The sequence below is a fragment of the Nomascus leucogenys genome, chromosome 22a (genome assembly GCF_006542625.1).
Source record: "Nomascus leucogenys isolate Asia chromosome 22a, Asia_NLE_v1, whole genome shotgun sequence".
NCBI classification, from domain to species: domain Eukaryota; kingdom Metazoa; phylum Chordata; class Mammalia; order Primates; family Hylobatidae; genus Nomascus; species Nomascus leucogenys.
Window position 1 is genome coordinate 110,671,093 of NC_044402.1, and position 25,697 is coordinate 110,696,789.

A 25,697-nucleotide genomic window follows, 5' to 3' on the forward strand; every position below is an offset into this window, starting at 1 on the left:
TTCCATTTATTTCTTTTTCCATTTTTTCATTAATGTTTACTTGTTGGTGTACATATCTTTCACCACCATGGTTAAATTTATTCCTAAGTATGTTACCATTTTAAGTAGGATGGTTTTCTTTTGGACAGCTTAATATTAGTGTATAGAAATAATACAGATCTTTGTAGATTGATTTTATATCCTGAAACTCTAATTAATTTATTTCTAACATTGTTTTGATGGGGTCTTTAGTTTTCTTATCTCTAAGATGTCATCAGCAAAGAAAATTTAACTTCTTCCTTTCCCTGATTTGAATACATTTTTTTATTTCTTTTCTTTCCTCTCTCTTCTCCTCCCTCCCTCTTTCCTTCCTCCCTTCTCTTTCTCTCTATCCTTCTTTCTTCTTTTTCTTTCTCTCCCTTTCTCTTTTTCTTTTTTCTTTCCTTTTTCTCTTATATTTATTTTTATGCCTAATGAACCTGGCTAGCAATTCCAGTATATGTTGAATAGATTGGTCAGAGTAGGTGGTATTATCTGAACACTATGTCCTCAAAATTTGTATGTTAAAACCTAATTCCCAATGTGGTAGCCTTAAGAGGGTGAGCCTTTGGAGAGGATTAGGTGATTAGGCTCCACCTTTATCATGAGATTAATACTCATAAAAGAGGCCTGAGGAAGCTTGTTCTCCCTATCCACCATGTGAGAACAGAAGTAAAAGATGCCAACATGAAGGAAAGAACAAGCCCTCACCTGACACTGAATCCAATGACAACTTGGCCTTGGACTTCCCAGCCTCCAGACTGCAAAATAATTTCAGTTGTTAATAAGTTACTGAGTCTAAGGTATTTTCTTACAATAGACCAAGCAGACTGAAATGGTCGAGGAAAAGGTATCAAGTTTTTGCCACTAAATTGGATGTTAACTGTGAGCTTATCATATATGGCCTTTATAGGTAGAGGTACATTCCTTCGATACCTAATCTGTTGAGAGTTTGAATTCTGTCAAATCCTTTTTCTGCAAATGTATTAAGAATGTTTTTTGTCCTTCATTCTGTTAATGTGGTGTATCCTACTTATTGATTTGTATATGTGGGACCATCCTTGCATCCCAGGGATAAACTCCACTTGACTGTGGTGAATGATCCTTTTAATGTGTAGTTAAATTCAGTTTGTTAGTATTTTGGCAAGGATAGTGACAAAGGACATTGGCCTATAATCTTTTTTTTTTTTTTTCTTATAGTGTCCTTTTCTGGCTTTGGTATCAGAGTAATGCTGTTCTCATAAAATGAGTTTGAAAGTATTCCTTACTCCTCTTCAATTTTTTTTTTAAGAGTTTGAGCACAGTGAAGTCATCGGGTGCTGCGCTTTCCTTTGATGGGGGACTTTATTACTGTTTTAATCTCTTTACTTGCTATTGGTTAGTTCCAATTTTCTATTTCTTCATGATTCATGTTAGATTCTATGTGTCTAGGAATTTATGCATTTATAGGTTATCCAATTTGTTGGCATAGAGATGTTGCATAAGTCTCTTATGATTCATTATATTTCTGTGGTATCAGCATAATGTCTCCTTTTTCATTTCTGATGTTATATATTTGGGTCTTTTTTCATTTCTTACTCTAGCTAAGGTTTGTCAATTCTGCTTATCTTTTCAAAAAAACCAACTCTTGGTTTCATCGATCTTTTCTATTGTTTTTCTAATATCTTCTGCTTTGATCTTCATTATTCTTTCCTTGTACTAATTTTGGGATTAGTTTGTTCTTTTTCTGCTTCCTTGAAGTATAATGTTGCTTGAGATGACTTTTTTAATGTAGGTGTTTATTGTTACAAAATTTCCTTATTCGAACTCCTTTTGCTGCATCCCGTCGTTTTGTATACTGTGTTTCCATTTTCATTTCTCTCAAGATACTTTTTCTCTTTAAATTTACTCATTAATCCATTGGCTTTTCTTAATTTCCACATATTTGTGAATTTTCCAAAATTCCTCCTGTTACTGATTTCTAATTTCATATGATTTTGGCTGGAAAAAATACTTGATATGATTTCAAACACGTTGGTTAAGATTTGTCATGTGGCCTAACATACGACCAATTCTGAAGAATGTTCCTTTACACTTGAAAACAATGTGTATTACGATGTTGGATGGAATGTTCTATATATCTCTGTTAGGTCCATTTGGCCTAAACTATAGTTGCAGCCCAATGCTTCCTTTTGATTTTCTGTCTGGATGATTTATCCATTATTGAAAGTGGGGTATTAAAGTCCCCTACTATTATTGTATTGCAGTCTGTTTTTTCCTTCACATCTATTAATATTTGCTCTATATATTTAGATTCTCTGATATTGGTTACATATGTTTATAATGTTGTATCCTCTTAACAAACTGGCCTCTTTATCAATTATATACTCACCTTTTTGTCTCTTTTTACATGTTTTGGCCTAAAGTGCATTTTTTTCCTGATATACATGTAGCTACCCCTGTTCTCTTTTGGTTTCCATTTGCATGGAATACCATATTTTATTCCTTCACTTTTAGTCTATGTGTGTCCTTATACTTGAAGTGAGTCTCTCACAGGGCACATACAGCTACCTGGGTCTTAAAAAAAAAATCCATTCAGGCCGGGCACGGTGGCTCAAGCCTGTAATCCCAGCACGTTGGGAGGCCAAGGCGGGTGGATCACGAGGTCAGGAGATCGAGACCATCCTGGCTAACACGGTGAAACCCCGTCTCTACTAAACATACAAAAAATTAGCCGGGCGTAGTCGCGGGCACCTGTATTCCCAGCTACTCAGGAGGCTGAGGCAGGAAAATGGCGTGAACCCAGGGGGCGGAACTTGCATTGAGAGGAGATCGCGCCATTGCACTCCAGCCTGGGTGACAGAGCGAGACTCCGTCTCAAAAAAAAAAAACCAAAAATCCATTCACTGACTATATATGTTTTTAAATTGGATAATTTAATCCATTTATATCCAAGGCAATTGTTGATAGGTAAAGGTTTATTATTGCCTTTGTGTTCACTGTTTTCTGTTTTTGTTTTTAATGCAGATCCTTTGTTCCTTTCTTCCTCTCTTGCTGTCTTCCTTTGTGATTTGGTGATTTTCTGTAATTATATGCCTGGATTCCTTTCTCTTCATCTTTTGTATGTCTACTATAGGTTTTTGCTTTGTGGTTACAATGAGGCTTAAGAAAGAACAATTCATAGTTATTAGGAGTCTATTTCAAGCTGATAATAACTTCAATCTCATATACAAAATTTCTATACTTTTATTCCTCCTATTCTATGCTTTTGATATCACAATTTACATCTTTTCATATTGTACATCCTATGACAAATTATTGTAGCTATTATTTTAATAGCTTTGTCTTTTAATTATAATAAAAACAAGTGATTTATACACCACCATTACATTATTATTCTGAATTGAGTATTTCCTTACTATTACCAGTGAGTTTTACACTTTCATATGTTTTCATGTTCCTAATTAGCATTCTTTTTCTTTTCAGCCTGAAGAATTCCCTTTACCATTTCTTGTAAGGCAGATCTAGTGATGATGAACTTTCTCAGATTTTGTTTTTCTGGGAAAGTCTTCTCTCTCCCTTTCTGAAGGACAGTTTTGCTGGGTAAGGTATTCTTTGGTTGGCAGGTTTCTTTATTTTCAGCACTTTGAATATATCATCCCACACTTTCCTGGCCTACAAAGTTTCTGCTTAGAAATGTGCAGATAACTTCCTGAGGGTTCCCTTGTATGTGAAGATTTTCTCTTGCTGTTTTCAATAGTCTCTCTCTGATTTTTGACAGTTTGACTATAATATGTTGTAGTGTGGTCTTTGGTTTGAAAATGACTGGAGAACTTTGACTCTCCTTTACCTCGATGTGACTATCTCTCCCCAGATTTGTGACGTTTTCAATCATTATTTCTTTAAAAATACTTTCTACCCCTTCTCTCTTCTCCTTCCTTAATTGCTATAATGTGAACATTAGCTCTCTTGAGGATATCCCATAAATCACACAGGCTTTCTTCACTTCTTTTCATTATTTTTCCTTCTCTGACTGGATATTTTCCAATAACCTGTATTTGAGTTCATGATTCTTTCTTCTGCTTGATCAATTCTGCTCTGATGCTCTCGATTGCCATTTTTCACTTTGTTCAGTTTATATTCAGCTCCAGAATTTCTGCCTAGTTACCTTTTTTTAAATAATTTCAATCATTCTGTTAAACTTCTCATTTTATTTGTGTATTGTTTTCCTGATTTTGTTGAATTATCCCTCTGTGTTCTCTGGTAGTTTACTGAGCCACCTCAAAAGAATCATTTTGAATTATCTGCCAAGATATTCATAGATCTTCTATTTCTTTAGGATTACTTCCTGGAAAATTATCATGTTCTTTCGTGGTGTTATGCTTCTTTGGCTTTTCACGTTGCTTGTTACTTTGCATTAATGTCTGCATAGTTGATGAAGCAGTCACCTCCTTCTGACTTCATATACTGGTTTCAGTGGAGAAAAAACCTTCTCCTTCAGGTGGGTGTGAGGACACCAGCTGGGTGCAGTGTGACAGTTCTGACAGTAAGGGCACAGCAGCATAATCTCTGTACAGCTCTATCAATTGATGTTAGCACTGTTAAAGATTACAAGGATCCTCAGCAGCGACTGTCCACAACAGCAGCAAGGGTTATTGGGTGCTCCAGTCATGAAGACTGGTGGGGTCGGTCCTCCTCATCTCTTTTTCTCCTACCAGGAAAGTTGCGGCCAATGGAATCCCTCTTGGCACTGGGTCTGACTTGCAGGTGCATTTGCAGTGGTGGCAGCAATGGTATCTCATATGAGGCATCCATGAAATAGCCAACAATTTGGGTTCTGGAGCCTGGGCATGTGTAGGAACCATGGCTCCAGGGTCTAGGGCTGAGGTGGCACCCATATCCAGAGTGCAGGTTCCGCCATTCCCATATTAGTAACAATGTGCAAGATTTGACTGCTTTTGGAGCCACTAGGGGGCTGAGATCCAAAGCAGCAGCACACACAGAGCTACAGTGTTTCTGGGGTCTGAGGCATGGTAGAAGTAGTTTCATAAACAAAGAAACCACAGCTCCAGGGCTCAGGATACAGATTATTCCATAAAGTCAGTGGTTCTTGTTTCTGAGGCATGGGCACACAGGGAATTACAAAGGTTCTGGGGTCCAAGGAGTGGTCTAGTACATTGTGAAGATGTCAGATGTCAGAGGCACAGATGTTGAAAGAGTGGCAATGGAGCCAATGTTCATAGCAAAGCAACCTGGGCTCCAAGGCTTGGGTTGAGGCTAGTCCACAGCCATGATGGTTCTCGTGTTTGAGTTGAGAGTGTGCATAATGGGATAGAGTCTGCAATGTGGATATGTGGCCATGGAGCCAAGGCCTGGTGTGTGGACATGTATGGGGCAGAAGCTCTGGAGTCTGGGGCTCATGTCAGGATTGGAAGGGTGGTGGTCCCAATCCCCGAAGGCAGCTCCTTCTTGGTGGTGGTGGTGGGGGTAGAGGGTGCAACCATATCCTCCTCTTTGGGGATCCACAGTGGTGATGGCTGTTGATCACCTCAATGGCAAAAGATACTGATGTTGTGGTCAGTGGTGACTATGGTAGCACCCACCATGTGCCTGATACTGATAGCCCCCACCCTTCTTTGTTTCTAGCCATCTCCAGATGTCTCAGGTATGCCAGTCTCCCCAGCTATCCTTTCTGTGCAGTTATCCTCTAGATTTTGTTTGTTCACTCCACTATGTTGCTGGAGATTCGTACTTAAACATTTGAGCCCTCTCAAGGCTACTTTCGTTCACGGAAAGATATCTAGTTCTTGTTTTTTGTTCGGGAGTGAAGACTGGTATCTCCTACTCAATTATCTTGCTTATATCACTCAGCTGAGCTGTGCTTTCTTGTCAAAATTAGGAAAACAAAGGTGATCATTTCCGATGATAAATACAATTAACACTTGCATAACTTCTGCAAAGGGGCTTTACTATTCTGGTTTCTCCATATAGGACATAAATGCCATTTTGTTTCATCTATGAAGTTATTTTTAAATAAAGGTATATAGAACTTTTAAGTGACACATATTATACAGAAGTCTCAAAGAAAATTATGTTATGATCACCTGTAGACTTTTCTAAGCAATATGGTCCAAGAGGCTGAGTTTCTCCACCTCTCCTGATCCTGTGAGAATCAAGGCAATCAAAACAGTTATTTACTTGATCATCCTCAGATGTGTTGGGGTGAAGACGAGAGGATTGTGATTCACTGATTTATAGCAAGATTTAAAGAAACTCATACATATACAAGCAATCTGATGCTTTTTTCATTAAAAACTTCAACTTTATAATAATATCTTAATTTTTCCTTTGAAAACAAAACAGCTTTTTTCTCTTTTCGTTACGTGGATGTTGAAAATGACTCAGTCAATTTAACTTTGGCCTAAGCCAGCTAAAGTCTGTAGATACAGAAGTACAGCTTAAATGGGAGTTAAAGGATCTGGGCTAAAATCCCAGCTTTGCCATTAACTAACAACACTGAGAGAAAATCCGGTAAACACATAGTCTTTTAAACATCACATTGCTCGAAAAAAAAAAAAAAAAAAAAGCCTTTTTAAAAACAAATGAGCTTATTTTAATTGAAGTACTACTTCCCTCAAAGACGTCCACATGCCACAGTAGACAATATTTCTTGCTTGGGCATGATAGCTCATGCTGTGATACCAGCAATTTGGGAGGCCAAGACAGGAAGATAGCTTAAGGCCAGGAATTCAAGACCATCCTGGGCAACATAGCTAAACCTTGTCTCTACAAAAAAATTTTAATATTTAGCCAGACATGATGGCACATATCTGTAGTCTTAGCTACTCAGGCAGGAAGGATCCCTTGAGCTAAAGAGTTCAGACTGCAGTGAGCTATGACTATGCCACTGTACTCCAGCCTGGGCAACGGAGTGAGACATTTTCCCTAAAAATAAAAATTAAAATAAATAAAATATTTCTTTACCATTTTTAGCTACTAGTACATTCACAATTATACTTTTGAATTTCTGCCCTTTACTTCACTTCCACTTCTCCCACAGAAAGGAAAAGGTTCTTCATTTAAGTATAATTTGCAAATTCCCTAGAATTCACTCAACTTTTTGTTTTCCTTACAAACAAAATAAAACAAAATTCAACTTCTCCCATCTATGTCAGACATGCAGGAAATAAAAAAAGATAAATAAAAAAACAACCTGCAAACTCCACATTATACAAATATTAAGTTATTCTTGTTTGCAATTAATAATGAAATGTTATCAGTCTCTGCCCTTTGAATCTTGGCACTGAGTTTCTACTCCTATTTATCCAATTCCTCAAAGGGAAATACTGGATCACCTTGCTTTTCAGTTCTTCTCCTTTCCATTGGCAAAGCAGGAAAGCAAGAACAAAACCATGAGTATTCATTTCTATGGGTCTGCAAAAAATTAATTATTTTCTATTTTTTAATCTGGAAGGAGTTACCCAACAGCCCTTACTAAACATCAACAATTCCCCTTTCTTCTTTGGTGAATGCCTAAATCTGTTGAAAATAATTCCCTTAATCAAGTCTGCTTATTTACATATCTAAGTAAAAACTTAAAGAAAATTTGAATATATGGTGACCAATTTAGGGAAATAGTGGGATTTTTTTTTCCCCAGCATTTGAAACAATTGTGTGATCTGGAAGATATTGGTAGGTTTCCTGGAATAAGACAAGCAGCATTATTTTTTCCTTTTCCACAAACCTTGGAGAATTAAAACATGCCTGTGTCAAAATCTGTGTTCCCCAAAATGCAGCCTGGAAAAATGTAACTGACCATCATTCCCCAGGAAAAGAAGAAAAGAAATGCTAGAATTCTATGGCTCTACCACCAGATGAGAAATAATGTAATTGTAGCCAACTTTTGTCAGTGACTCACCCACATCCCCTCACATTTAACCAGTTCAGTGCTCATGGACCTGACTGGGCTCCTTCACCAAATAAAAAGAACACTGGAGGCAAAAATCCATTCATCTTACAGTGGAAGGACTATATCTTAAATCTACAAAAAACATAAAGTCCCCCTATTATGCTTTCCAAAGGAAAAGTGACTTTCTTTTACTTCAAATGCATACTAGCCTCTCAACCAAAAGTTATTATTAAAGTCAATTAGTAATATCATTATGAATTAAAGTCCATTAGTAATATCATTATGAATTAAAGTCAATTAGTAATATCATTATGGACTAATTTATTGCCTACTACATTTTTGGAGGAAAAGTAACAAAGTCAAGTGAAATATATATTTAAAACAAGAATGGTAATTGTAATGACTAATGTGAATACTTTCCAATTTTCTAAAACAATTATATTCCTTCACAGCTAACTTCCTGATCAATTTTTCCTATCAGGGCTACTAACTCAAAGAAAAATAGAAGGCATATAATATGAATATAATCTAAAATTTTAAGGTAAATATAATGCATTTTACTTATCAACTTGAAAAATTACAAACATTGAATATTATAATAAAATCATTACTTTTAAATGTCCATATTTTGGTATATTTCATTTATTCAGTCATTGAACATTCATGGGGGGGGGGTCTACGATGTACAAGATACATCTTGTGGCCAGTTTAATAGTAGAAACAAAGGAAAGAATGGAAAAAACATCAAGTAAACACAATGCAACTCCACAATGAAATTTTTAAAAACCATATATAGAAGAGAGAAAATTCAGATTGCCAGCCTCAATGTTTATGTCTTTACAACTACATATACAAATACAGAAACAGTCATTCATTCACTCAACAAATACCAAGCAATCATTAAACAGAAGACAATACTAGCCTATACGATAAAAGAGTAGTACTAACACTCACATTGCTTAAAATTAAGTTGAAGTCAACTTTAGTATTTACCACTCTGGACTTATAATTTAAGGTAAGAAATCAACATATTCAATAAAGACAATGAAAATTTGTGTTAGCACTTATTTAAAAATTTAGAACCACAAAATGCATCTGTTTATTTGGTATTTTATGTTTAAAGTTTCACTCTGAACTTTATACATTAAAAATACTCATCTAGATTTGAAAAATCTTTTCACAAACATAGAGAAGAAAATAACAAAATAAACTTAAAATAAACTTATAAGGATATTTTAAAAAAGGATATTTTAAATTTAAAAATGTATTTAATGACCTAAGATAGAACTGATTAATTCCAATTTTAAAAAACAGAAACTGTTTTTATATTCACACCAAGAGATACAAATAAAGTTATGTCATTTGCTCTCAATATTTAGTCAACTTCAAAATTAATATAATGTTGAGTACAGTGTTTCCCACAAGAAATCTATTAGTGTTAGCAAAAATATTCAAAACAACATTTTGTATTTAATGTATGGGAAGATATATGATATCAAGAAATGTTGAATAGATTTCAAGTATTAAAGAATACCCAAAAATCAAAAACAATTATCAAATAATTCAGTGAAATAAAAAATATAAAGAGCTGTTACATAAATTTAGTATTATTGATTTGTATAGATCAGATGAGTTCAACCTTAAAACAAAGTTTATGTGAAAATTCAGGTGGGGCTTTAATAACCAAGGCATTAATCATAATATTAAGAGGCCAATAATGCAAGAGGCCAGAAGCCTACCTTACTGAACTTATATTAAATTTCTTAGATTCATTACTTTCTTAAAATTTATGTCTAGAGTCTCTGAATCCCCTCTAGCTAATTATGGGAAAAAGAAAGAGTAGGAGAAATAAACTTTTCAAACCAGAACCCAATTTTTTCCAGGTTACTTTCCTTCAGTTTACCTCAATAAACTGGCAGAGTTGGTGAAAAATAGGAGGTACGTTATTTTGTAAAAAAAAATTTTTTTTCTATCATTTGAATTTCACCATTTCTGTATATGTTTTACACAAATGTCTAAACTTAGTGTTTCCTCACTAAATTCAAGAAATAAATGTAAATCTTAAAATGTTTTGCAAAATCAAAATTTACATGCCTTTGATAAGAAATTATCAGAAAGTTGGCTGGGTGCAGTGGCTCATGCCTGTAATCCCAGCACTTTGGGAGGCCAAGGTCAGCAGATTACCTGAGGTCAGGAGCTTGAGACCAGCCTGACCAACATGGAGAAACCCTATCTCTACTAAAAATACAAAATTAGCTGGGCATGGTGGTGTCCGCCTGTAATCCCAGCTACTTGGGAGGCTGAAGCAGGAGAATTGCTTGAACCCAGGAGGTGGAGGCTGCAGTGAGCCGAGATCATGCCATTGCACTCCAGCCTGGGCAACAACAGCAAAACTCCATCTCAAAAAAAAAAAAAAAAAAAAAGAAAAGAAAAAAGAAAAAGAAAAAAGAAATTATCAGAAAGTACAAAGTGTGGTATCTACCCTTAACAGGGGTTGGTTGGTTAAGACTAACAGATATATTAGCAAACTGTATAGGACAAAACACAATTTAATGACAAACTGTATGGCAGACTAAGCACTATAGGAAATCAATGAAGAGACTACTAATGAAAATAACATAGTTCAAAACAGTCTGAAAAGACAAAATTTTCTTTTTTTGATATGAGTTTTACTCCCGTCACACAGACTGGAGTGCAAGGGGGTGATATGGACTCACTGCAACCTCCACCTCCTGCGTTCAAGCAATTCTCCTGCCTTAGCCTCCCAGGTAGCTGGGACTACAGGTGCACACCACCATGCCGGGCTAATTTTTGTATTATATTTTTTGTATAGATGAGGTTTTGCCATGTTGCCCAGGCTGGTCACGAACTTCTGGGCTCAAGCAATCTGGCCACCTGGGCCTCCCAAAGTGCTGGGATTACAGGCGTGAGCCACCACGCCCTGCCCAAAAGTTTCTTATTCTTGTTTCTAGCTTAAAAAAGACAAATCTTTCCATTAGCTCTTCTCAACAACAAAAAACTTAATTTACTGAATGTGCCCACTAAATTTTATTTAAATACTTCACAAGTATTGTATATACAAAAATTGGTAAATTTTCAGACTTCTTTCAGAACACATGTACCTAATAATTCTTGTAGCTCTAAGTATCAATGATGCAGTGTTGAGAAAACAGCATATTACAAGAGGATAAGTATGTGTTTAGAGTCATATATATGAGCAAAATCCTGTTTCTGCCCCGTACTTGGCTTTTTAACCATGGGTAAGTTACTTAATCCATGCTGAGTCTGTTTCTTCTTAAGTGAAATAAGGATAACAACTACCTGCTAGGGTTGTTGAAATAATTAAATGAGATATCATATGTTAAATAACTAGCACAATGCCAGCCAGAAAAATAATCTGCGCTTATTAACTACTATAAATTCCACATGCAAACAAATTTCAATTACAGTGATATCAGAACACTAGAAGACCAGAATGCTCACTTTGCTTTATATTTTATTTCTCACTATAAAAACTAATATACTGATCTTCTATTTCATAGTAAACATCAATGTGTTTGGCTTCTAATTCTGTAATTTTCATTTATTTTTTGAGAATTTGAAAAAGTTTATTTTTAACTTTTAAGTTCAGGGGTACAAGTGCAGGTTTGTTACATAGATAAATCTGTGTCATGCAGGTTTGTTATACAGATTATTTCATCACCCAGGTTTTAAGCCTAGTGCCCATTAGTTATTTTTCCTGATCCTCTCCCTCCTCCCACCCTGCACCCTTTAAAAAGCCCCAGTGAGTGTTGTGCTCCTGTATGTATTCATGTGTGATAGACTTCTTTCCCCCAAAATGCTATATATACGAAAAATAGTTCACATCAATTTGGGGACAGTAATAGATTCCCTGAAAACTAAATTAAAAATTATGCTTTATCTGACCATTTCAACTAAAATTTAGTCAATTAAATAAAATTAAAAACTCATTTCCTTAGTATCACTGGCCAAATCTTAAGTGTTTAATATCCACATAAGTCTAGTGCCTATTGGATAGCATAGACATAAAAGATTTCCAACATCTCAGAAGTTTCTATTGGACAGAGTTGGTCTGTAGTGTTATCACGGTGTGATAACTGAAACTATTTTTCTCTGCTTTTTATTATTTAATATCAAGATACCTCTCTCTCAAGTACATGCCCCAAAAGGCAGAGGCTGTGAATATGTTGCTCACAACTGAATCTTAGTGTCTAGCACATAATAAGCATTCAATAGATATCTTACAGCTGACATTATAGTTTTGTTTTAGTTATACTAAGCTAGCAAAAACTGAGTTGTTAAAGGCCAGTTCTAAAAGCTATGAGTACAACGAGTAGAGAGTTAAGGAAAAAAAGTAGTAAGTCAACTTACATGTACTCTCAACTGATACACTCCCAAAGACAATGAGGGCTCCCTATGTGCAGACTAAAGTTTTTTAGTTAGATACACATATTGACTGGATCACTTAAACAAAGATTAGACTTTGTCCACAGCCTATTCAAGAATAGAAAAAATGCTTATTTATAGCTCAATAATTTCATTATTCCTGTATGGGTTTTTCCTAGATAGAAAAGTTAAGTAAATTTACTTTTAAATAGTATGTATATACTCACACACAATAATTTAACAAACAAAACATTTTAAAAATTCACCAAAAGTTTTATAACATAAAAGATTATGGTGGCTGGGTGTGGTGGCTCACGCCTGTAATCCCAGCACTTTGGGAGGCCAAGGCGGGTGGATCACAAGGTCAGGAGTTCAAGACCAGCCTGACCAACATGGTGAAACCCTGCCTCTACTAAAAATACAAAAATTAGCTGGGTGTGGTGGCACACACCTGTAATCCCAGCTACTCAGGAAGCTGAAGCAGGAGAATTGTTTGAACTCAGGAGGCCGAGGTTGCAGTGAGCCAGGATTGCACCACTACACTCCAGCCTGGGCAACAGAGCGAGACACCGTCTCAAAAATAAAAATTAAAAAAAAAAAAAAAGATTATAGCATTAAGATTTTAGAAAATCTGTTTCTTGTCAACATACCTGGAAACTAAGATAATTGCTGCTATATATGGAACAGAAAATAGTCTAATAATAATTTTGCACTTACACTGCCACATTTTTTCTAAGGGTATATTCATCCAAATCGTCATCAGAGCTGCTATCAGTTGCATCGGAATCCAAACCCTCTTCAACATGAGACAACAGCCCTGTAGCAGAAAATGCAAATCTTTGGATTTCCGCAGCTGTACACCGTGCAAAGCCATTTTTTGCATCATCCCACAATTTATTCTCTGCAGTCAATGTGTTAACTTCTGGCTTAATTTCAGCGCATTTAGGTAAACTGTTACCCAAAATTGTGGTAGGTTCATGAAATGTCTTCATTTTGGGGAGCTGATGTTTCATAGACAATTTCATCTGCTGACCATAGTGCTTAACAACATGCTTTGCCAGGAGCATCTGCAAATGTTTCTGAGTTCTTCTAGCCTGGCTAAGTAAAATTTTCTGTTTGCTTACACAATGAAGTAAACGAGCATTTACTTCCTCCTCTTTTTCAGCAGGTGAAGAACTAACAGGCACATTTGAGTGGCCAGGTACAATTTTCTTTTGAGTACAGTGCAATAAACCCTTTTTAATCTCAGCATCAGTAACTTTATCCAAAAGTGCATTCTCTTGATACCATTTACAGTTTTGTAGTTGTACTTTATCTACATTAGTGTCTTTGGTTATATTTGAATCCAAAATAATTTGTACATCTTTCATGCACTGGCTCGTGGTATCTGATAGAGGTTCCTTTTTGATGAACTCTTCAGAATGAGAAAGACAGATTTTACTGAGCTGAATGTTGCTGCCATTATACAGTATGTTTTTCAGCTTATTGCAACTGGGCTCCCCTAATTTCTTTTGTTTATAATTCTCATTGTGTTTATTTAATGTAGAATTAGATCTCATTAAAAAAACAGTCTGGTAATGTTTTGAAGACTGAGGGGAGCCAAAATGTTTTAAATTCACAAAATTAGTATTAAGAGTAGGTTCGGGAGCTGGAAATCCAAGCATCTGAGAAAAGGTGTCTCCCTTTAGCTTTTCATCTACAGTTCTTGGACTTTCCATGTAGAGCATCTTGTCAGACTCCATGGTACTTGGCAAAGATGAAAAGCTGATACCCTTTGCTGTTGCCTCCCTCAGAGCTGGGGTCATGGCGATTCCTGTAGATAAGTACTGGAAACCTAAAATAATGTAAAAATAAATGGTCAAATATCTAGAAAAAAATTTTATGCTTATACTTTTTTCTAAGGGCAACATGTTCGATGTTTCTGATTAAAACATGAAGGAACAAAACTCCTCCTTCATCTCCCAATTCCCAACATTATTTCAACAAAGATTAAGCTATTCTTCCCTCTGACTGGGGGCCTAATAGCTAAAACCCCAATAAAGCTACACATTGCTAGCACACAATAGGTGTTCAACAAATATTTGTGGATGTAATTACATCTCAGAATTCCATTTTTTGACAACATTTAATTACAGTCAAAAAAAAAAAAAAATCCAGCCTAGAATCTGGTAATAACAATAGAAAATGTGACTCAATTGTGTACTTTCAGCCAAAAATAAGACTTATCTTTATAAAATAAATTGATCTAAACTTCTATTCCTGAAATTAATCATCACAGCCTGAACGGTATTAATAACAAGAACTAAAATATAATAAATAATGTGTATGAAGACCTAAGTGAGGCCGGACGTGGTGGCTCACACCTGTAATCCCAGTGCTTTGGGGTGCCAAGGTAGGCAGATCACCTGAGATCAGGAGTTTGAGATCAGCATGGCCAACATGGTGAAACTCTGTCTCTACTAAAAATATAAAAATTAGCCGGCCATGGTGGTGGGCAACTGTAATCCCAGCTACTTAGGAGGCTGAGGCAGGAGAATCACTTCAACCCAGGAGGCAGAGGTTGCAGTGAGCAGAGATCATGCCAATGCACTCCAGCCTGTGTGACAGAGTGAGACTCCATCTCAAAAAAAAAAGAAAAAAGATGACCTAAGTGAACAGAACTAAAAACATATAACTTCACAGCTGTTAAAAATATGTGATAGTAAAAACTTGCCTAATGCAACGTCTCCTCTAAACATATCTGCAATTTTACCCTTTTCACAAATGAATATGCATCAGAAGGCATTACTCCTTCCTAGAAAATAGCGGAGACAGTGTCAGATAACCGCTAAAGATTTATCCCATAATTAAACAAATTTCATTGCATATTATCAAAAGTATAAATTCATATATTGATTCACAGAAAAAGGCAACCCAGTTCCATTAAACATTATGAAGCCTGAATAGTTAGTAAAATAATTTTACGTCATTAACAATTATAACCTTTTAAAGATACCTAGTATTTTGTAACCTGATATGCCAAAATTTTTGTTTCAACACATAATAGTTGACGGTCATTTAAATGGACACACTTTCATAGTGTATGTCCCCAGGTGCTAGTTATAACTCTACTTCCTTTATTCCTACTTAAAAACACAAAACCAAAAGCTGATTCTTTACAAAGTCCAACAAAAATGATCAAGAAGAAAATAAAAGCACAACAATTTCTATGTAATTAAAAAAAGGGTTACTAGCAAAATGACAGACTAGGGGAAAATATTTGCAACATATATATCAGACAAATATTAGTTATCTAGACTATAGGAGGAATTCCTACAAATGAGCAAAAGATAGAAAATATTTGCAACATACATATCAGACAAATATTAGTTATCTAGACTATAGGAGGAATTCCTACAAATGAGCAAAAGTCAGGCACTTCACAGATGATGACATCCAAATGGTCATTAAACACAGACTTAATGATACTAGTAATGAGGGGAATATAGATTAACAAAACAAGAGCCCAGTTTTCCAATCACCAAACTGATAAAAATGTTTTTGTTTTTGTTTTTTTCTGAAAACATCACATACATATCATGAGATGTAAGACTTCTCATATCTATTGGGATCATAAATTGGTTCAGTAATTTGACCACAATGTAGAAAATGTGTTTGTCAAACACATTTTTACCAAAGACTAATGTTCGTAATGGCAAAACATCCTTTCGAAACAATCTAGATGTCTAACAATAACAAAACAGATAATAAAATGTGATGGAATACTATATTGCCATTAAAAAGGAATGACTTAAAGTATCAATACAGAAAGATCTTAAAAACAGTATCAAGTTAAAAATAAAAAAGAACACTGTAAAATATATATAGTATAGTACCATATAACACAAACACAAAACCATACCATATATACGTATACATTTGTGTCTGTTTGCAAGAATAAAAAGTGAACCAGAAAAATACCTACCAAACTTGTACCAGTAGTTGCCTCAAGTTAAGTTCCATGAAACAGAACTAAAAGTGATAGTTTAAGGGGATTTGCATTTTAACTATAAAATCTTATTACTTGAGGGGAAAAGACTAAATGCAAAATGAATAAATGTTAATGGTTGTTAATAATGAGTGAAAAAATTATAGATGTTTGCCTTTTTATGTATACACTTTATAATGTCTCAAAATCTAATTTCTATATGGGTTTCTGTATGTCTCAAAATTTATACACTTTTGTGTAATGCCTCAAAAATAAGCAAATATATTCCCATTTATCCTAAATGCAAAAAAAAAAGAAAAAAAAGATGGTTTTTTTCAGTTTATACTCTTCTTTTATGGAAATAGAAAAACAATTCTAAAACAAGCTAGTATTAGGAAATTTCTTCCAAGATTCAAGTTGTTACTTGACCAACTCAAAGACCTATATCTTCTAATCAATAAACACCCACAATAGTATTTAGTGTCTATATTGTTCTCTGAGGGAAACTGCTTTAATCACAGTTCTTGTTGATGTTACAGCAATATTCAAAAGATACTAAACTTTATCTCCCACACCACACACCTGTCCCTCTCAAAAATCTGAACAGTGTACTATGAATATAACCAAACTAGCGAGCAGCAGAGACAGAAAGTGAAATATCACAAGGCAGGAAAATTCATCTTAGTCCCTGGATAAAGATACGGAAAAGCTAAATATAACAAGTAGAGAAAAGAGGCTGGGTGCAGTGGCTCATGCCTGTAATATGAGCACTTTGGGAAGTCAAGGTGAAGGATTGCTTGAGCCCAGGAGTTCGAGACCAGCCTGGGCAACATAAGGAGACTTCTTCTCTACAAATACTAAAAAATGTCTTAGGTGTGGTGACATGTGCCAGTGGTCCCAGCTACTTGAAAGGCTAAGGCAAGAAGATCACTTGAGCCTGGACATTGAAGCTGCAGTGAGCTGTCACTGCACCACTGCCCTCCAGCCTGAGCAACAGAGCAAAACACTGTCTCAGAAAAAAAAAAAAAAAAAAAAAGATACACATGGCTGGGCACAGTGGCTCATGCCTATAATCCCAGCACTCTGGGAGGCCTAAGAGGTGGATCGTTTAAGCCCAGGACTTCCAGACCAGCCTGGGCAACATGGTGAAATCCAGGCTCTGCAAAAAAATGATAGTGCCACTGCACTCCAGCTTGAGTGACAGAGCAAGACCCTGTCAAAAAAAAAAAAAAAAAGCAGATTAGTATTTAAGAAATACAATTCGTAGCAAAAAGAGAAAGGGAAAAAATGCAAAGATTAAAAGTGGCTAAGGCCCATTTACAGTAGAGAACTAGAGTAAAACATATATACAAAATCTCTGGTGAGATCTCTAGGGCTTACTAGTAGGAAAGGTAGCTTCCAAAATGACTTTAATAATCCCCACCCTCTTAGTATTCATGCCCTTGTTTAATCCTCTCCTAGAATAAGGACTGGATTTAGTAACTCACTTTTAATGAAAATGTAGCAGAGGTGATAAAATGACTTCTGAGATTAGGTAACAAAGAGACTGTGGCTTCCATCTGGCCACGCTCTCTTATTCAGAGAAGCCAGATGCCATGTTATGAGCTAGAAAGACCCACATGGTATAGAAATGATGTCTCCAACCAACATATAGCAAAGAATCTGAGGCCTGCTAACAGCCATGTGAGTGATCTGAGAAACAGATCCTTCCCAGTAAAGCCTTCAGATGACTGTTGCTCTAGCCAACACCTTGATTAACAACAGCCTTATGAGAGACCTTGAGCCAGAGGCACCCAGCTAAGCTTACATGCCTATATTCTTGACCCACAGCAATTATGAAATAACACGTAATTTAAGCCACTAAATTTGGGGGTAATATATTACACTGTAATAAATAATGAATACACTTGGATATGAAGACTTTTAAGCTCTAGTCTATGAAAGGCTGCGACATATCATAGCTCTTATTCAGGGATTTCCATTAAGTCCTTCTGTATTCTATTCCCAAGTGTACCCTTAAAAAACAAACAAACAAAAAAAAAACCTAGCCTAAACAAGTCTCTCTACTTTGCAACCAAAAGAAACTAATGAAAATAGCTATGTCTCCTATAAATAAAAAAGATTAAATTATGTTCAGTATAGTTTTAGCATAAAATATAAGTACATTTCTTCCAATTATTTAAATTATCTAGATATATAATCATTTTACATAACAATGTTTCCCAACTGAATATTCTAAACTACCACTTCTGACGACCTCCATATTATATAAACAACTACACTTATCACCAACACTTCTAAGCTCTACAAAGGCTTGGATTTTTGAACAGTTTTGTTAACTACTGCATCCTCAACATGCAAATCTATCTGACATACAGAAGATGCGCAACAAATAACCTGGTGAGAAAATGAGTGGTTGCCAGTATACTTAAAATCCAAAGTTGTCCTTACTATAGCCTACAAAATTGATATTATCAGGTTCCTGACTACTTTGCCTTCTACAACTCTTTCCATGAATTACTGCACTCCAGAAACACTGGCCTCTATGCTATATTGGAAACACACCAAGCAAGTCTCTTGACACAGTGACTTTGTGTTTGCTATTCTCTCAGCCTGAAACAATTTTTTACAAATAAGATGGCTGGCTCCCTCACTTCATTTGTTTCTGCTCTAAGGTCACCTCATCAGAGAGTCCTTCCCTGACCAATATATTTTAAATAGCTTCAGCCTCTTGGTTCATGACTCTCCATTCCCTTACACTGCTTTATTGCTCTTCACAGCACTATTGCTACCTGACATTATATTACATTCTAGGAAAGAATGTAGTTTAAGTGCAAGAACTCAATGTTCTAATCTCCAGTATTAGAATAATGCCTGGCACACAGTAATTATCATGTATTTGTTGACTAAATTCATAAATGAATTGATCATGATATTTAAAGGCATTTCAGGATTTTGGTACTCACAAGTAGTAACAACACCTATTTCAATTACTATTTTTTAAATGTACAAAACAACAATATCTAGAAAGGATACTATGTTCAAGTATGGCTTATTTCATGAATACAAGACTGGTTCAACATTAAAGAAAACAATAGGCCAGGCTCAGTGGCTCACGCCTGTAATCCCAGCACTTTGGGAGGCCAAGGCGGGCGGATCACAAGTTCAGGAGATCGAGACCATCCTGGCTAAAATGGTGAAACCCCGTCTCTACTAAAAATACAAAAAAATAGCTGGGTGTGGTGGTGGGCGCCTGTAGTCCCAGCTATTCGGGAGGCTGAGGCAGGAGAATGGTGTGAACCCGGGAGGTGGAGCTTGCAGTGAGCTGAGATCGCGCCACTGCACTCCAGCCTGGGTGACAGAGCGAGACTCCGTCTCAAAAAAAAGAAAACAATAACTAAAATTCACCATATCAATAGACTAAAGAGAAACCATATGATGTCAATAAATGGAGAAAAAGCATTTGACAAAATTCAGTATCCATTCATGAGAAAAACTCAGCAAATTAGGAAGGAGAGGGAATGTCTTTAATCTGATAAAAAGCATCTACACAAATGCCTATAGCTCACATCACAATGGTGAAAGACTGAATGTTTCTGCCCTAAGACTGGGAATGAGGCAAGGTAGACATTTCTCACCACTCATATTCAATGTTGTACTGGAGGACCTAGTTAGTGCTATAGAGCAAGAAATAAAAAGCATAAATTAGAAATTAAGTAAAACTCTCTATTCACAGATGACATGATTTTCTACACAGAAAATCCCAAGGGATCGAACTCCTCGACTAATGAATTTAATAAGGCAGCAAACACAAGGTCAACATACAAAATTCATTTATATTTCTGTATGCTAGAAATGAAAAACTAGCAATAGAAATTTTTAAACAGTAATAATTCTAACACCTGCAAAAATGCTTTGGTATAAATCTAAACAAAAGATGATGCACATGATCTATACTGAAAAATACAAAACACCCATAAAAATATCAAGACCTAAATAGTGCATTACACTATGTTCACAGATAAAACTATTCAATATTGTTGTGATGCTAATTCTCCTCAAACTGATTTACAAGTTTAGACACAAAATCTTGGCAGGACATTTTGCTGATATCTACAAGCTAATTCAAAGATTTATATGAAAGTTAAAGGAACCAGAATAGCCAAAACAATTTGGAAAAGAACAAAGTTGAAGGATTCACACAACTTAACCAATTTCTAGTAGACAAGACAGTGTGGCATTAGCAAAAGGATGAAGACATAAATAGAAAGAACAGAGCTCAGGAACAGACCCAAGAACATATGGCCAATTTTTTTTTTTCTTTTTTTTTGAGACGGAGTTTCACTCTGTCGCCCAGGCTGGAGTGCAATGGCGTGATCTCGGCTCACTGCAACCTCCGCCTCCCAGGTTCAAGTGACTCTCCCACCTCAGCCTCCCAAGTAGCTGGGATTACAGGTACTCGCCATCATGCCCGGCTAATTTTTGTATTTTTGTAGAGATGGGGTTTCACTATGTTGGCCAGGCTGGTCTTAAACTCCTGACCTCAGGTGATCCGCCTACCTCAGCCTCCCAAAGTGCTAGGATTACAGGGATGAGCCACTGCGCCTGGCCTGATTATTTTGACAAAGATACCAAGGCAATTAAATGCAGAAAGCCTTGTTTCTTAAATCATATCACTCTAAACTAATTGGACATCCATAGGGAAAAAAAAATAAAACTGAATACATATTTCATACCTTATATAAAAATGGTCAGACCTATCAGAATGAATCATGAGCTTAAATGTAAAACCTGTAACTATACAACTTCCAGAAAAAAAATTACAAAAAATGTTTGTGACACTGCTTTAGGCAAAGCTTTTTTTAGATATGACACCAAAAGCTTTATTCACAAAAAGCTGCTAAATTGGACTTCCTAAAAATTAAATACTAAATAAACTTTTTAAAATAATTATTTAAAATAGAACTGTTGGGAACCTCTGACATATATATTCAGAAGATAATGTGTTCAAGAGTTCGTAGAAATTAGATGTACATATTACTGAAAGTCACTGAGTTTATCATTCAGATTAATGCTGAATAGTGGTTTCGACCATGACATAGCTTTAAATTTTATTTTTTTTTTAGGTATTATTTCATTTATACAGATAGTAGACAATTTGTTCAAGGCAAAATGAGTAAGGAGGAATACTGATTTGAAAAGCATAAAAATTCTTTTAAAAAATTTTTATTTTAATGTTTGTGGGTACAAAGATGGTGTATGTATTTATGGGGTAGATGATGGGTATGCATGGTGGCTCATGCCTGTGATCCTAGTATTTTGGGAGGCCAAGGCGGGAAGATCACTTGAGTCCAGGAGTTTTAGAGCAGCCTGCGTAATATGGTGAGACCCTGTCTCTCTATAAAAAAAAAAAAAAATATATATATATATATATACACACACATATATTTTTATCCAAGACTAACTGGACGTATCCAACTGATATGAAGAATTGGTCTTCATATCCAAGTGTATTCATTATTTATTACTGTGTAATATATTACCCCCAAATTTAGTGGCTCAGGTATATACATATATATATATATCAATAAAAATTTAAAAATTAAAGAACATGTTTCAAGACAGAGTCAACAACGTCTGACAAAGACTTCACAGGAATTAAGGGAAAGGAAGCAATCAAGGATGACTCCTAGGTTTTTGGCTTGAGTAACTGGGTGCTCAGTGGTGCTATTTTCTGAAAGGGAGCAGACTCGGGGAGAAAGAAAGTTGAAGAAAAAAAAATAAAAATTTCTGTTTTGGATATGTTACTTTTTAAGTCTCTTTTAAACATTCAAGTGGAAACAGCTATAAAAACAAGTCTGGAGTTCAAGCAAGAATTCATAATTAGAGAGATTATTTTGCAGAGTCACTGGCATATAAATAGTATTTACCCTAGGGAGTGTGTATAAGCAAAGAGAAAGGAGCCTAGGACAAAACGTGGGGGTTTACTCACATTTACTTGAGCAAAGGAACTATAAAAGAGGAAGGGCCCTAAAAGAAAACTGAAAAGATCATCAGTGAGATAGGAGGAAATCCAGAAGTGTATGAAATCAAGATACCAACGTGTTTAGAAGTCTATAACATGGTCAGTTCTGTCAAATGCTAAAGAGGTCAAGCAAGATGAAGATAGCAAAACCAATATTACTTTTTAAGGAATGTGTTGAGAAGTCTTGCTTTTAAAAGGTTACATATTAACTAAATATCCAACTCCAGCAGCCCCTAGCCATTCTATCCTACCTAAGCAGAGGAAAAACTGAGAAGCACTAGTGAAGTTCACAGCCCAGGGCACAGGCTCATTGAAAGACAGACCTTATCATTGGAATACGGAACATCTTTTCTATCCTTACATCTTATTAAAAGCCTATTTACTAGAGTTCCTTTTACTCAGCACATCATGTTCAGCTTTCGAGAGAAAACGACAAGGCACACTGAAGGGCAAACACATAGTTTGAAGAGACAGCAAGCATCAGAAACAGATTTAGATACAGCAGGAATGTTGGAATTACCAGACCAGGAATTTAAAACAACTATGATTAATATGCTAAGGCCTCTAATGGAAAAAACAGACAACATGCAACAAATGACAGGTAATGTAAGAAGAGAGATGCAAATTCTAAAAAGAGAATAAAAATGAAATGCTAGAAATCAAAAACACTGCAACAGAAATAATGTCTTTGATGGGTTTAGTAGAAGACTGGATGTGGTGGAAGGAAGTAGCACTAAGCTTGAAGATACAGCAATAGAAACCTCCAAAACTAAAAAAGGAAATAGAACAAAGATGGCAGGGGTTTGAGGAAGAAGAGAATATCCAACCAAGAACTGTGGGACAATTACACATGGTGTAACATATGCATAATGGGAATACCAGAAGGAGAAGAGAAAAAGAAAAAATAATTGAAACAATAATGACTAAGAATTTCTCCAAATTAATGTCAGACACCAAACCACATATCCAGGAAGCTCAGAGAACACCACACTATCACTTAATAAATGAAGCACTATATAAAATTATATTACATGAAATTTTATATACAATAGTATACTTACAACAAATGGTCCATTTAAAAATTTTTACTAGAAATTACTTCATCACATATTTTCCCAAAATAGATCAAAAGCTACATAAAGGCAGGTGTTATGTGTTCACTCATCATGGTACTGTAGAATATTTTATGGCACATAGCAGGCTCATAATAAATATTTCTTGAACAAATACTATCCAAAATGGTAAAATTATTTTAAAATTTCAAGGAAGAAAGTTCATGAGATATTATTTTATTGTGAAGGAGTCTCAAGGCAAAAAAATTATGAAACATTAGTATAGAATGTAACTGTCCAATAGAAATATGAAGTGGCTATATATTTAATTTTAAACTTGCTACTACTAGACATATTTTTAAAAGTAAAGAAACATGAAAAATTAAATTTAATGTCATCTTATATATAAAGTATATATCAACATGTAATCAATACATAAACATCTTGATAAGATATTTTCTATTCCTCTGTATGTGTGCCAAGTCTTGTAACCAGGGATCAACTATTGACTACTATATTTCAGTCCCCCAATTTTTTGGCCAAATCTGTTGTTTAATATTTTTAGGCACCTATAGTATTCTAGGCTATACGGAAAGTTTATGGAAAATAAATCCTCAAATAGCTTTCTAAAAAGCACCTGGATCTTCCTATAAATATTCAGTTTCTAATTATTTAGGTTTCCAATTACACACACAATTGGGCAGGAGTATTTGGATCCTTGCTAAATCTAAGAAATGTCTTTACAACTACTAAAATCTTATATTACTCTAGGCACCACCATCATCTTTGATGATTATTTCTTTCATATACACCCAAGATACTTAGGAACAAGAGGTCCCTTTTCTAAAAGAATTTAGTCTAATGATGCAGAACTTCAAAGAACCTAGAAGGAAGAAAACTGGAAAAAGGAATTAAACTTTTTGTCACAACACACAGAAACGAAAATATCAAACACAGAATTTAAGAAGCAAAACTAAGTTATGAAAATATATCAGTCCTCTTTCAAAGCAAGCAACTAGATACATAATCTTGATTCTATCAATAGGAAACAGTTCTAGATAATCCAAAAACCAACTGTGTTTCTTGGGTATAAATTTTACTTTTATTTTTTCTCTTTTTTTTGAGACAGAGTCTCGCCCCGCCACCTAGGCTGGAGTGCAATGGCACAATCTCAGCTCACTGCAACTTCCACCTCCTGGGTTCAAGCGATTCTCCTGCCCCAGCCTCCCAAGTAGCTGGGATTACAGGTGCGTGCCACCATGCCCAGCTAAATTTTTCTATCTTTAGTAGAGACGGGGTTTCACCATGTTGGCCAGGCTGGTCTCGAACTCCTGACCTCGTGATCTCCCCACCTTGGCCTCCCAAAGTGCTGGGATACTTTTACGTTTTTACAACAGAATTTTCAACTTACATTCCAATTTTACTAAAAAAACAAAAACAAAAACAAAACAAACAAACAAACAAACAAAAAAATTCCTTAGCACATCAGCAGCCCAGAAATGTTACAGATGGCAAAACAAAACAAAAACCAGTCTGTTATAAAACTGTTACAGATAGTCTATCAAGTACATAATCCTCCAGTAAGCAATTCCAAACTCAGCGTATCTCCGGTTTTTTTAAGAAGTCTTATTACAAAACACCAGAGAGAATTTCAGTAAGACAAGACAAAGCTTATGTCTTTAAATAATAAACATTTTTTAAAACAAGAAAGAATCAATTTTTTTTGTTTTTGGTTATACTAACTTTGTTATAAATAAAATTAATCTGACAAAAACAAGGGGGGATTGTAAAGTTAAATCTACACCATAAATTCTAATTTTTAGACTACAATTTAATCCAAAGAACAATCACTGTGAATTAAGGCATTAGTTGCTATTAGTTGCTCTGAAATTATTATAAATAAAATTAAGTTAATCTGATAAAAACAATGGGTAGACTGTAAAGTTAAATCTATACCATAAATTCTAATTTTGGGTCTACAATTTAATCCAAAGAATGTTCATTGTGAATTAAGGAAAGCATGAGTTACTATTAGTTGTTCTGAAATTGTGTAACAGTAGTCTCCCCTTATCAGCCATTTCACTTCCATGTTTCCAGTAACCTGTGGTCAACTGCAGTCCAAAAACAGGTGGATACAGTACGGTAAGATATTTTGAGAGCGAGCAAGAAGAGCACATTCACGTAACTTTTATGTATAGTTATAACTGTTCTACTACTGTTGTTGCTAATATTTTACTATGCCTAATTTATAAATCCAACTTGATCATATGTATGTATGGTTAGAAAAAAATAAAGTATATATAGGGATAAGTACTGTCTGAGATTTCAGGTACCACTGGG

At 35.3% G+C, this 25,697-nt stretch overlaps 1 protein-coding gene across 4 annotated transcripts in view; it reads right to left on the minus strand.

Moving 5' to 3' along the window:
* The window catches only part of KANSL1L (KAT8 regulatory NSL complex subunit 1 like), a 172,214-nt gene that overhangs the window by 123,657 nt on the left and 22,860 nt on the right, over positions 1 to 25,697 (minus strand). For 3 of the 4 annotated variants that reach the window (XM_030804129.1, XM_030804130.1, XM_030804127.1), the window contains exon 2: positions 13,031 to 14,147. In XM_030804129.1, coding sequence (XP_030659989.1) covers positions 13,031 to 14,118 — 1,088 coding nt within the window. In that variant the 5' untranslated portion in view covers positions 14,119 to 14,147. Of the gene's footprint in view, positions 1 to 13,030; positions 14,148 to 16,277; positions 17,253 to 25,697 lie in introns of those variants that run through there. The other variant, XM_030804128.1, reaches the window with a different exon arrangement.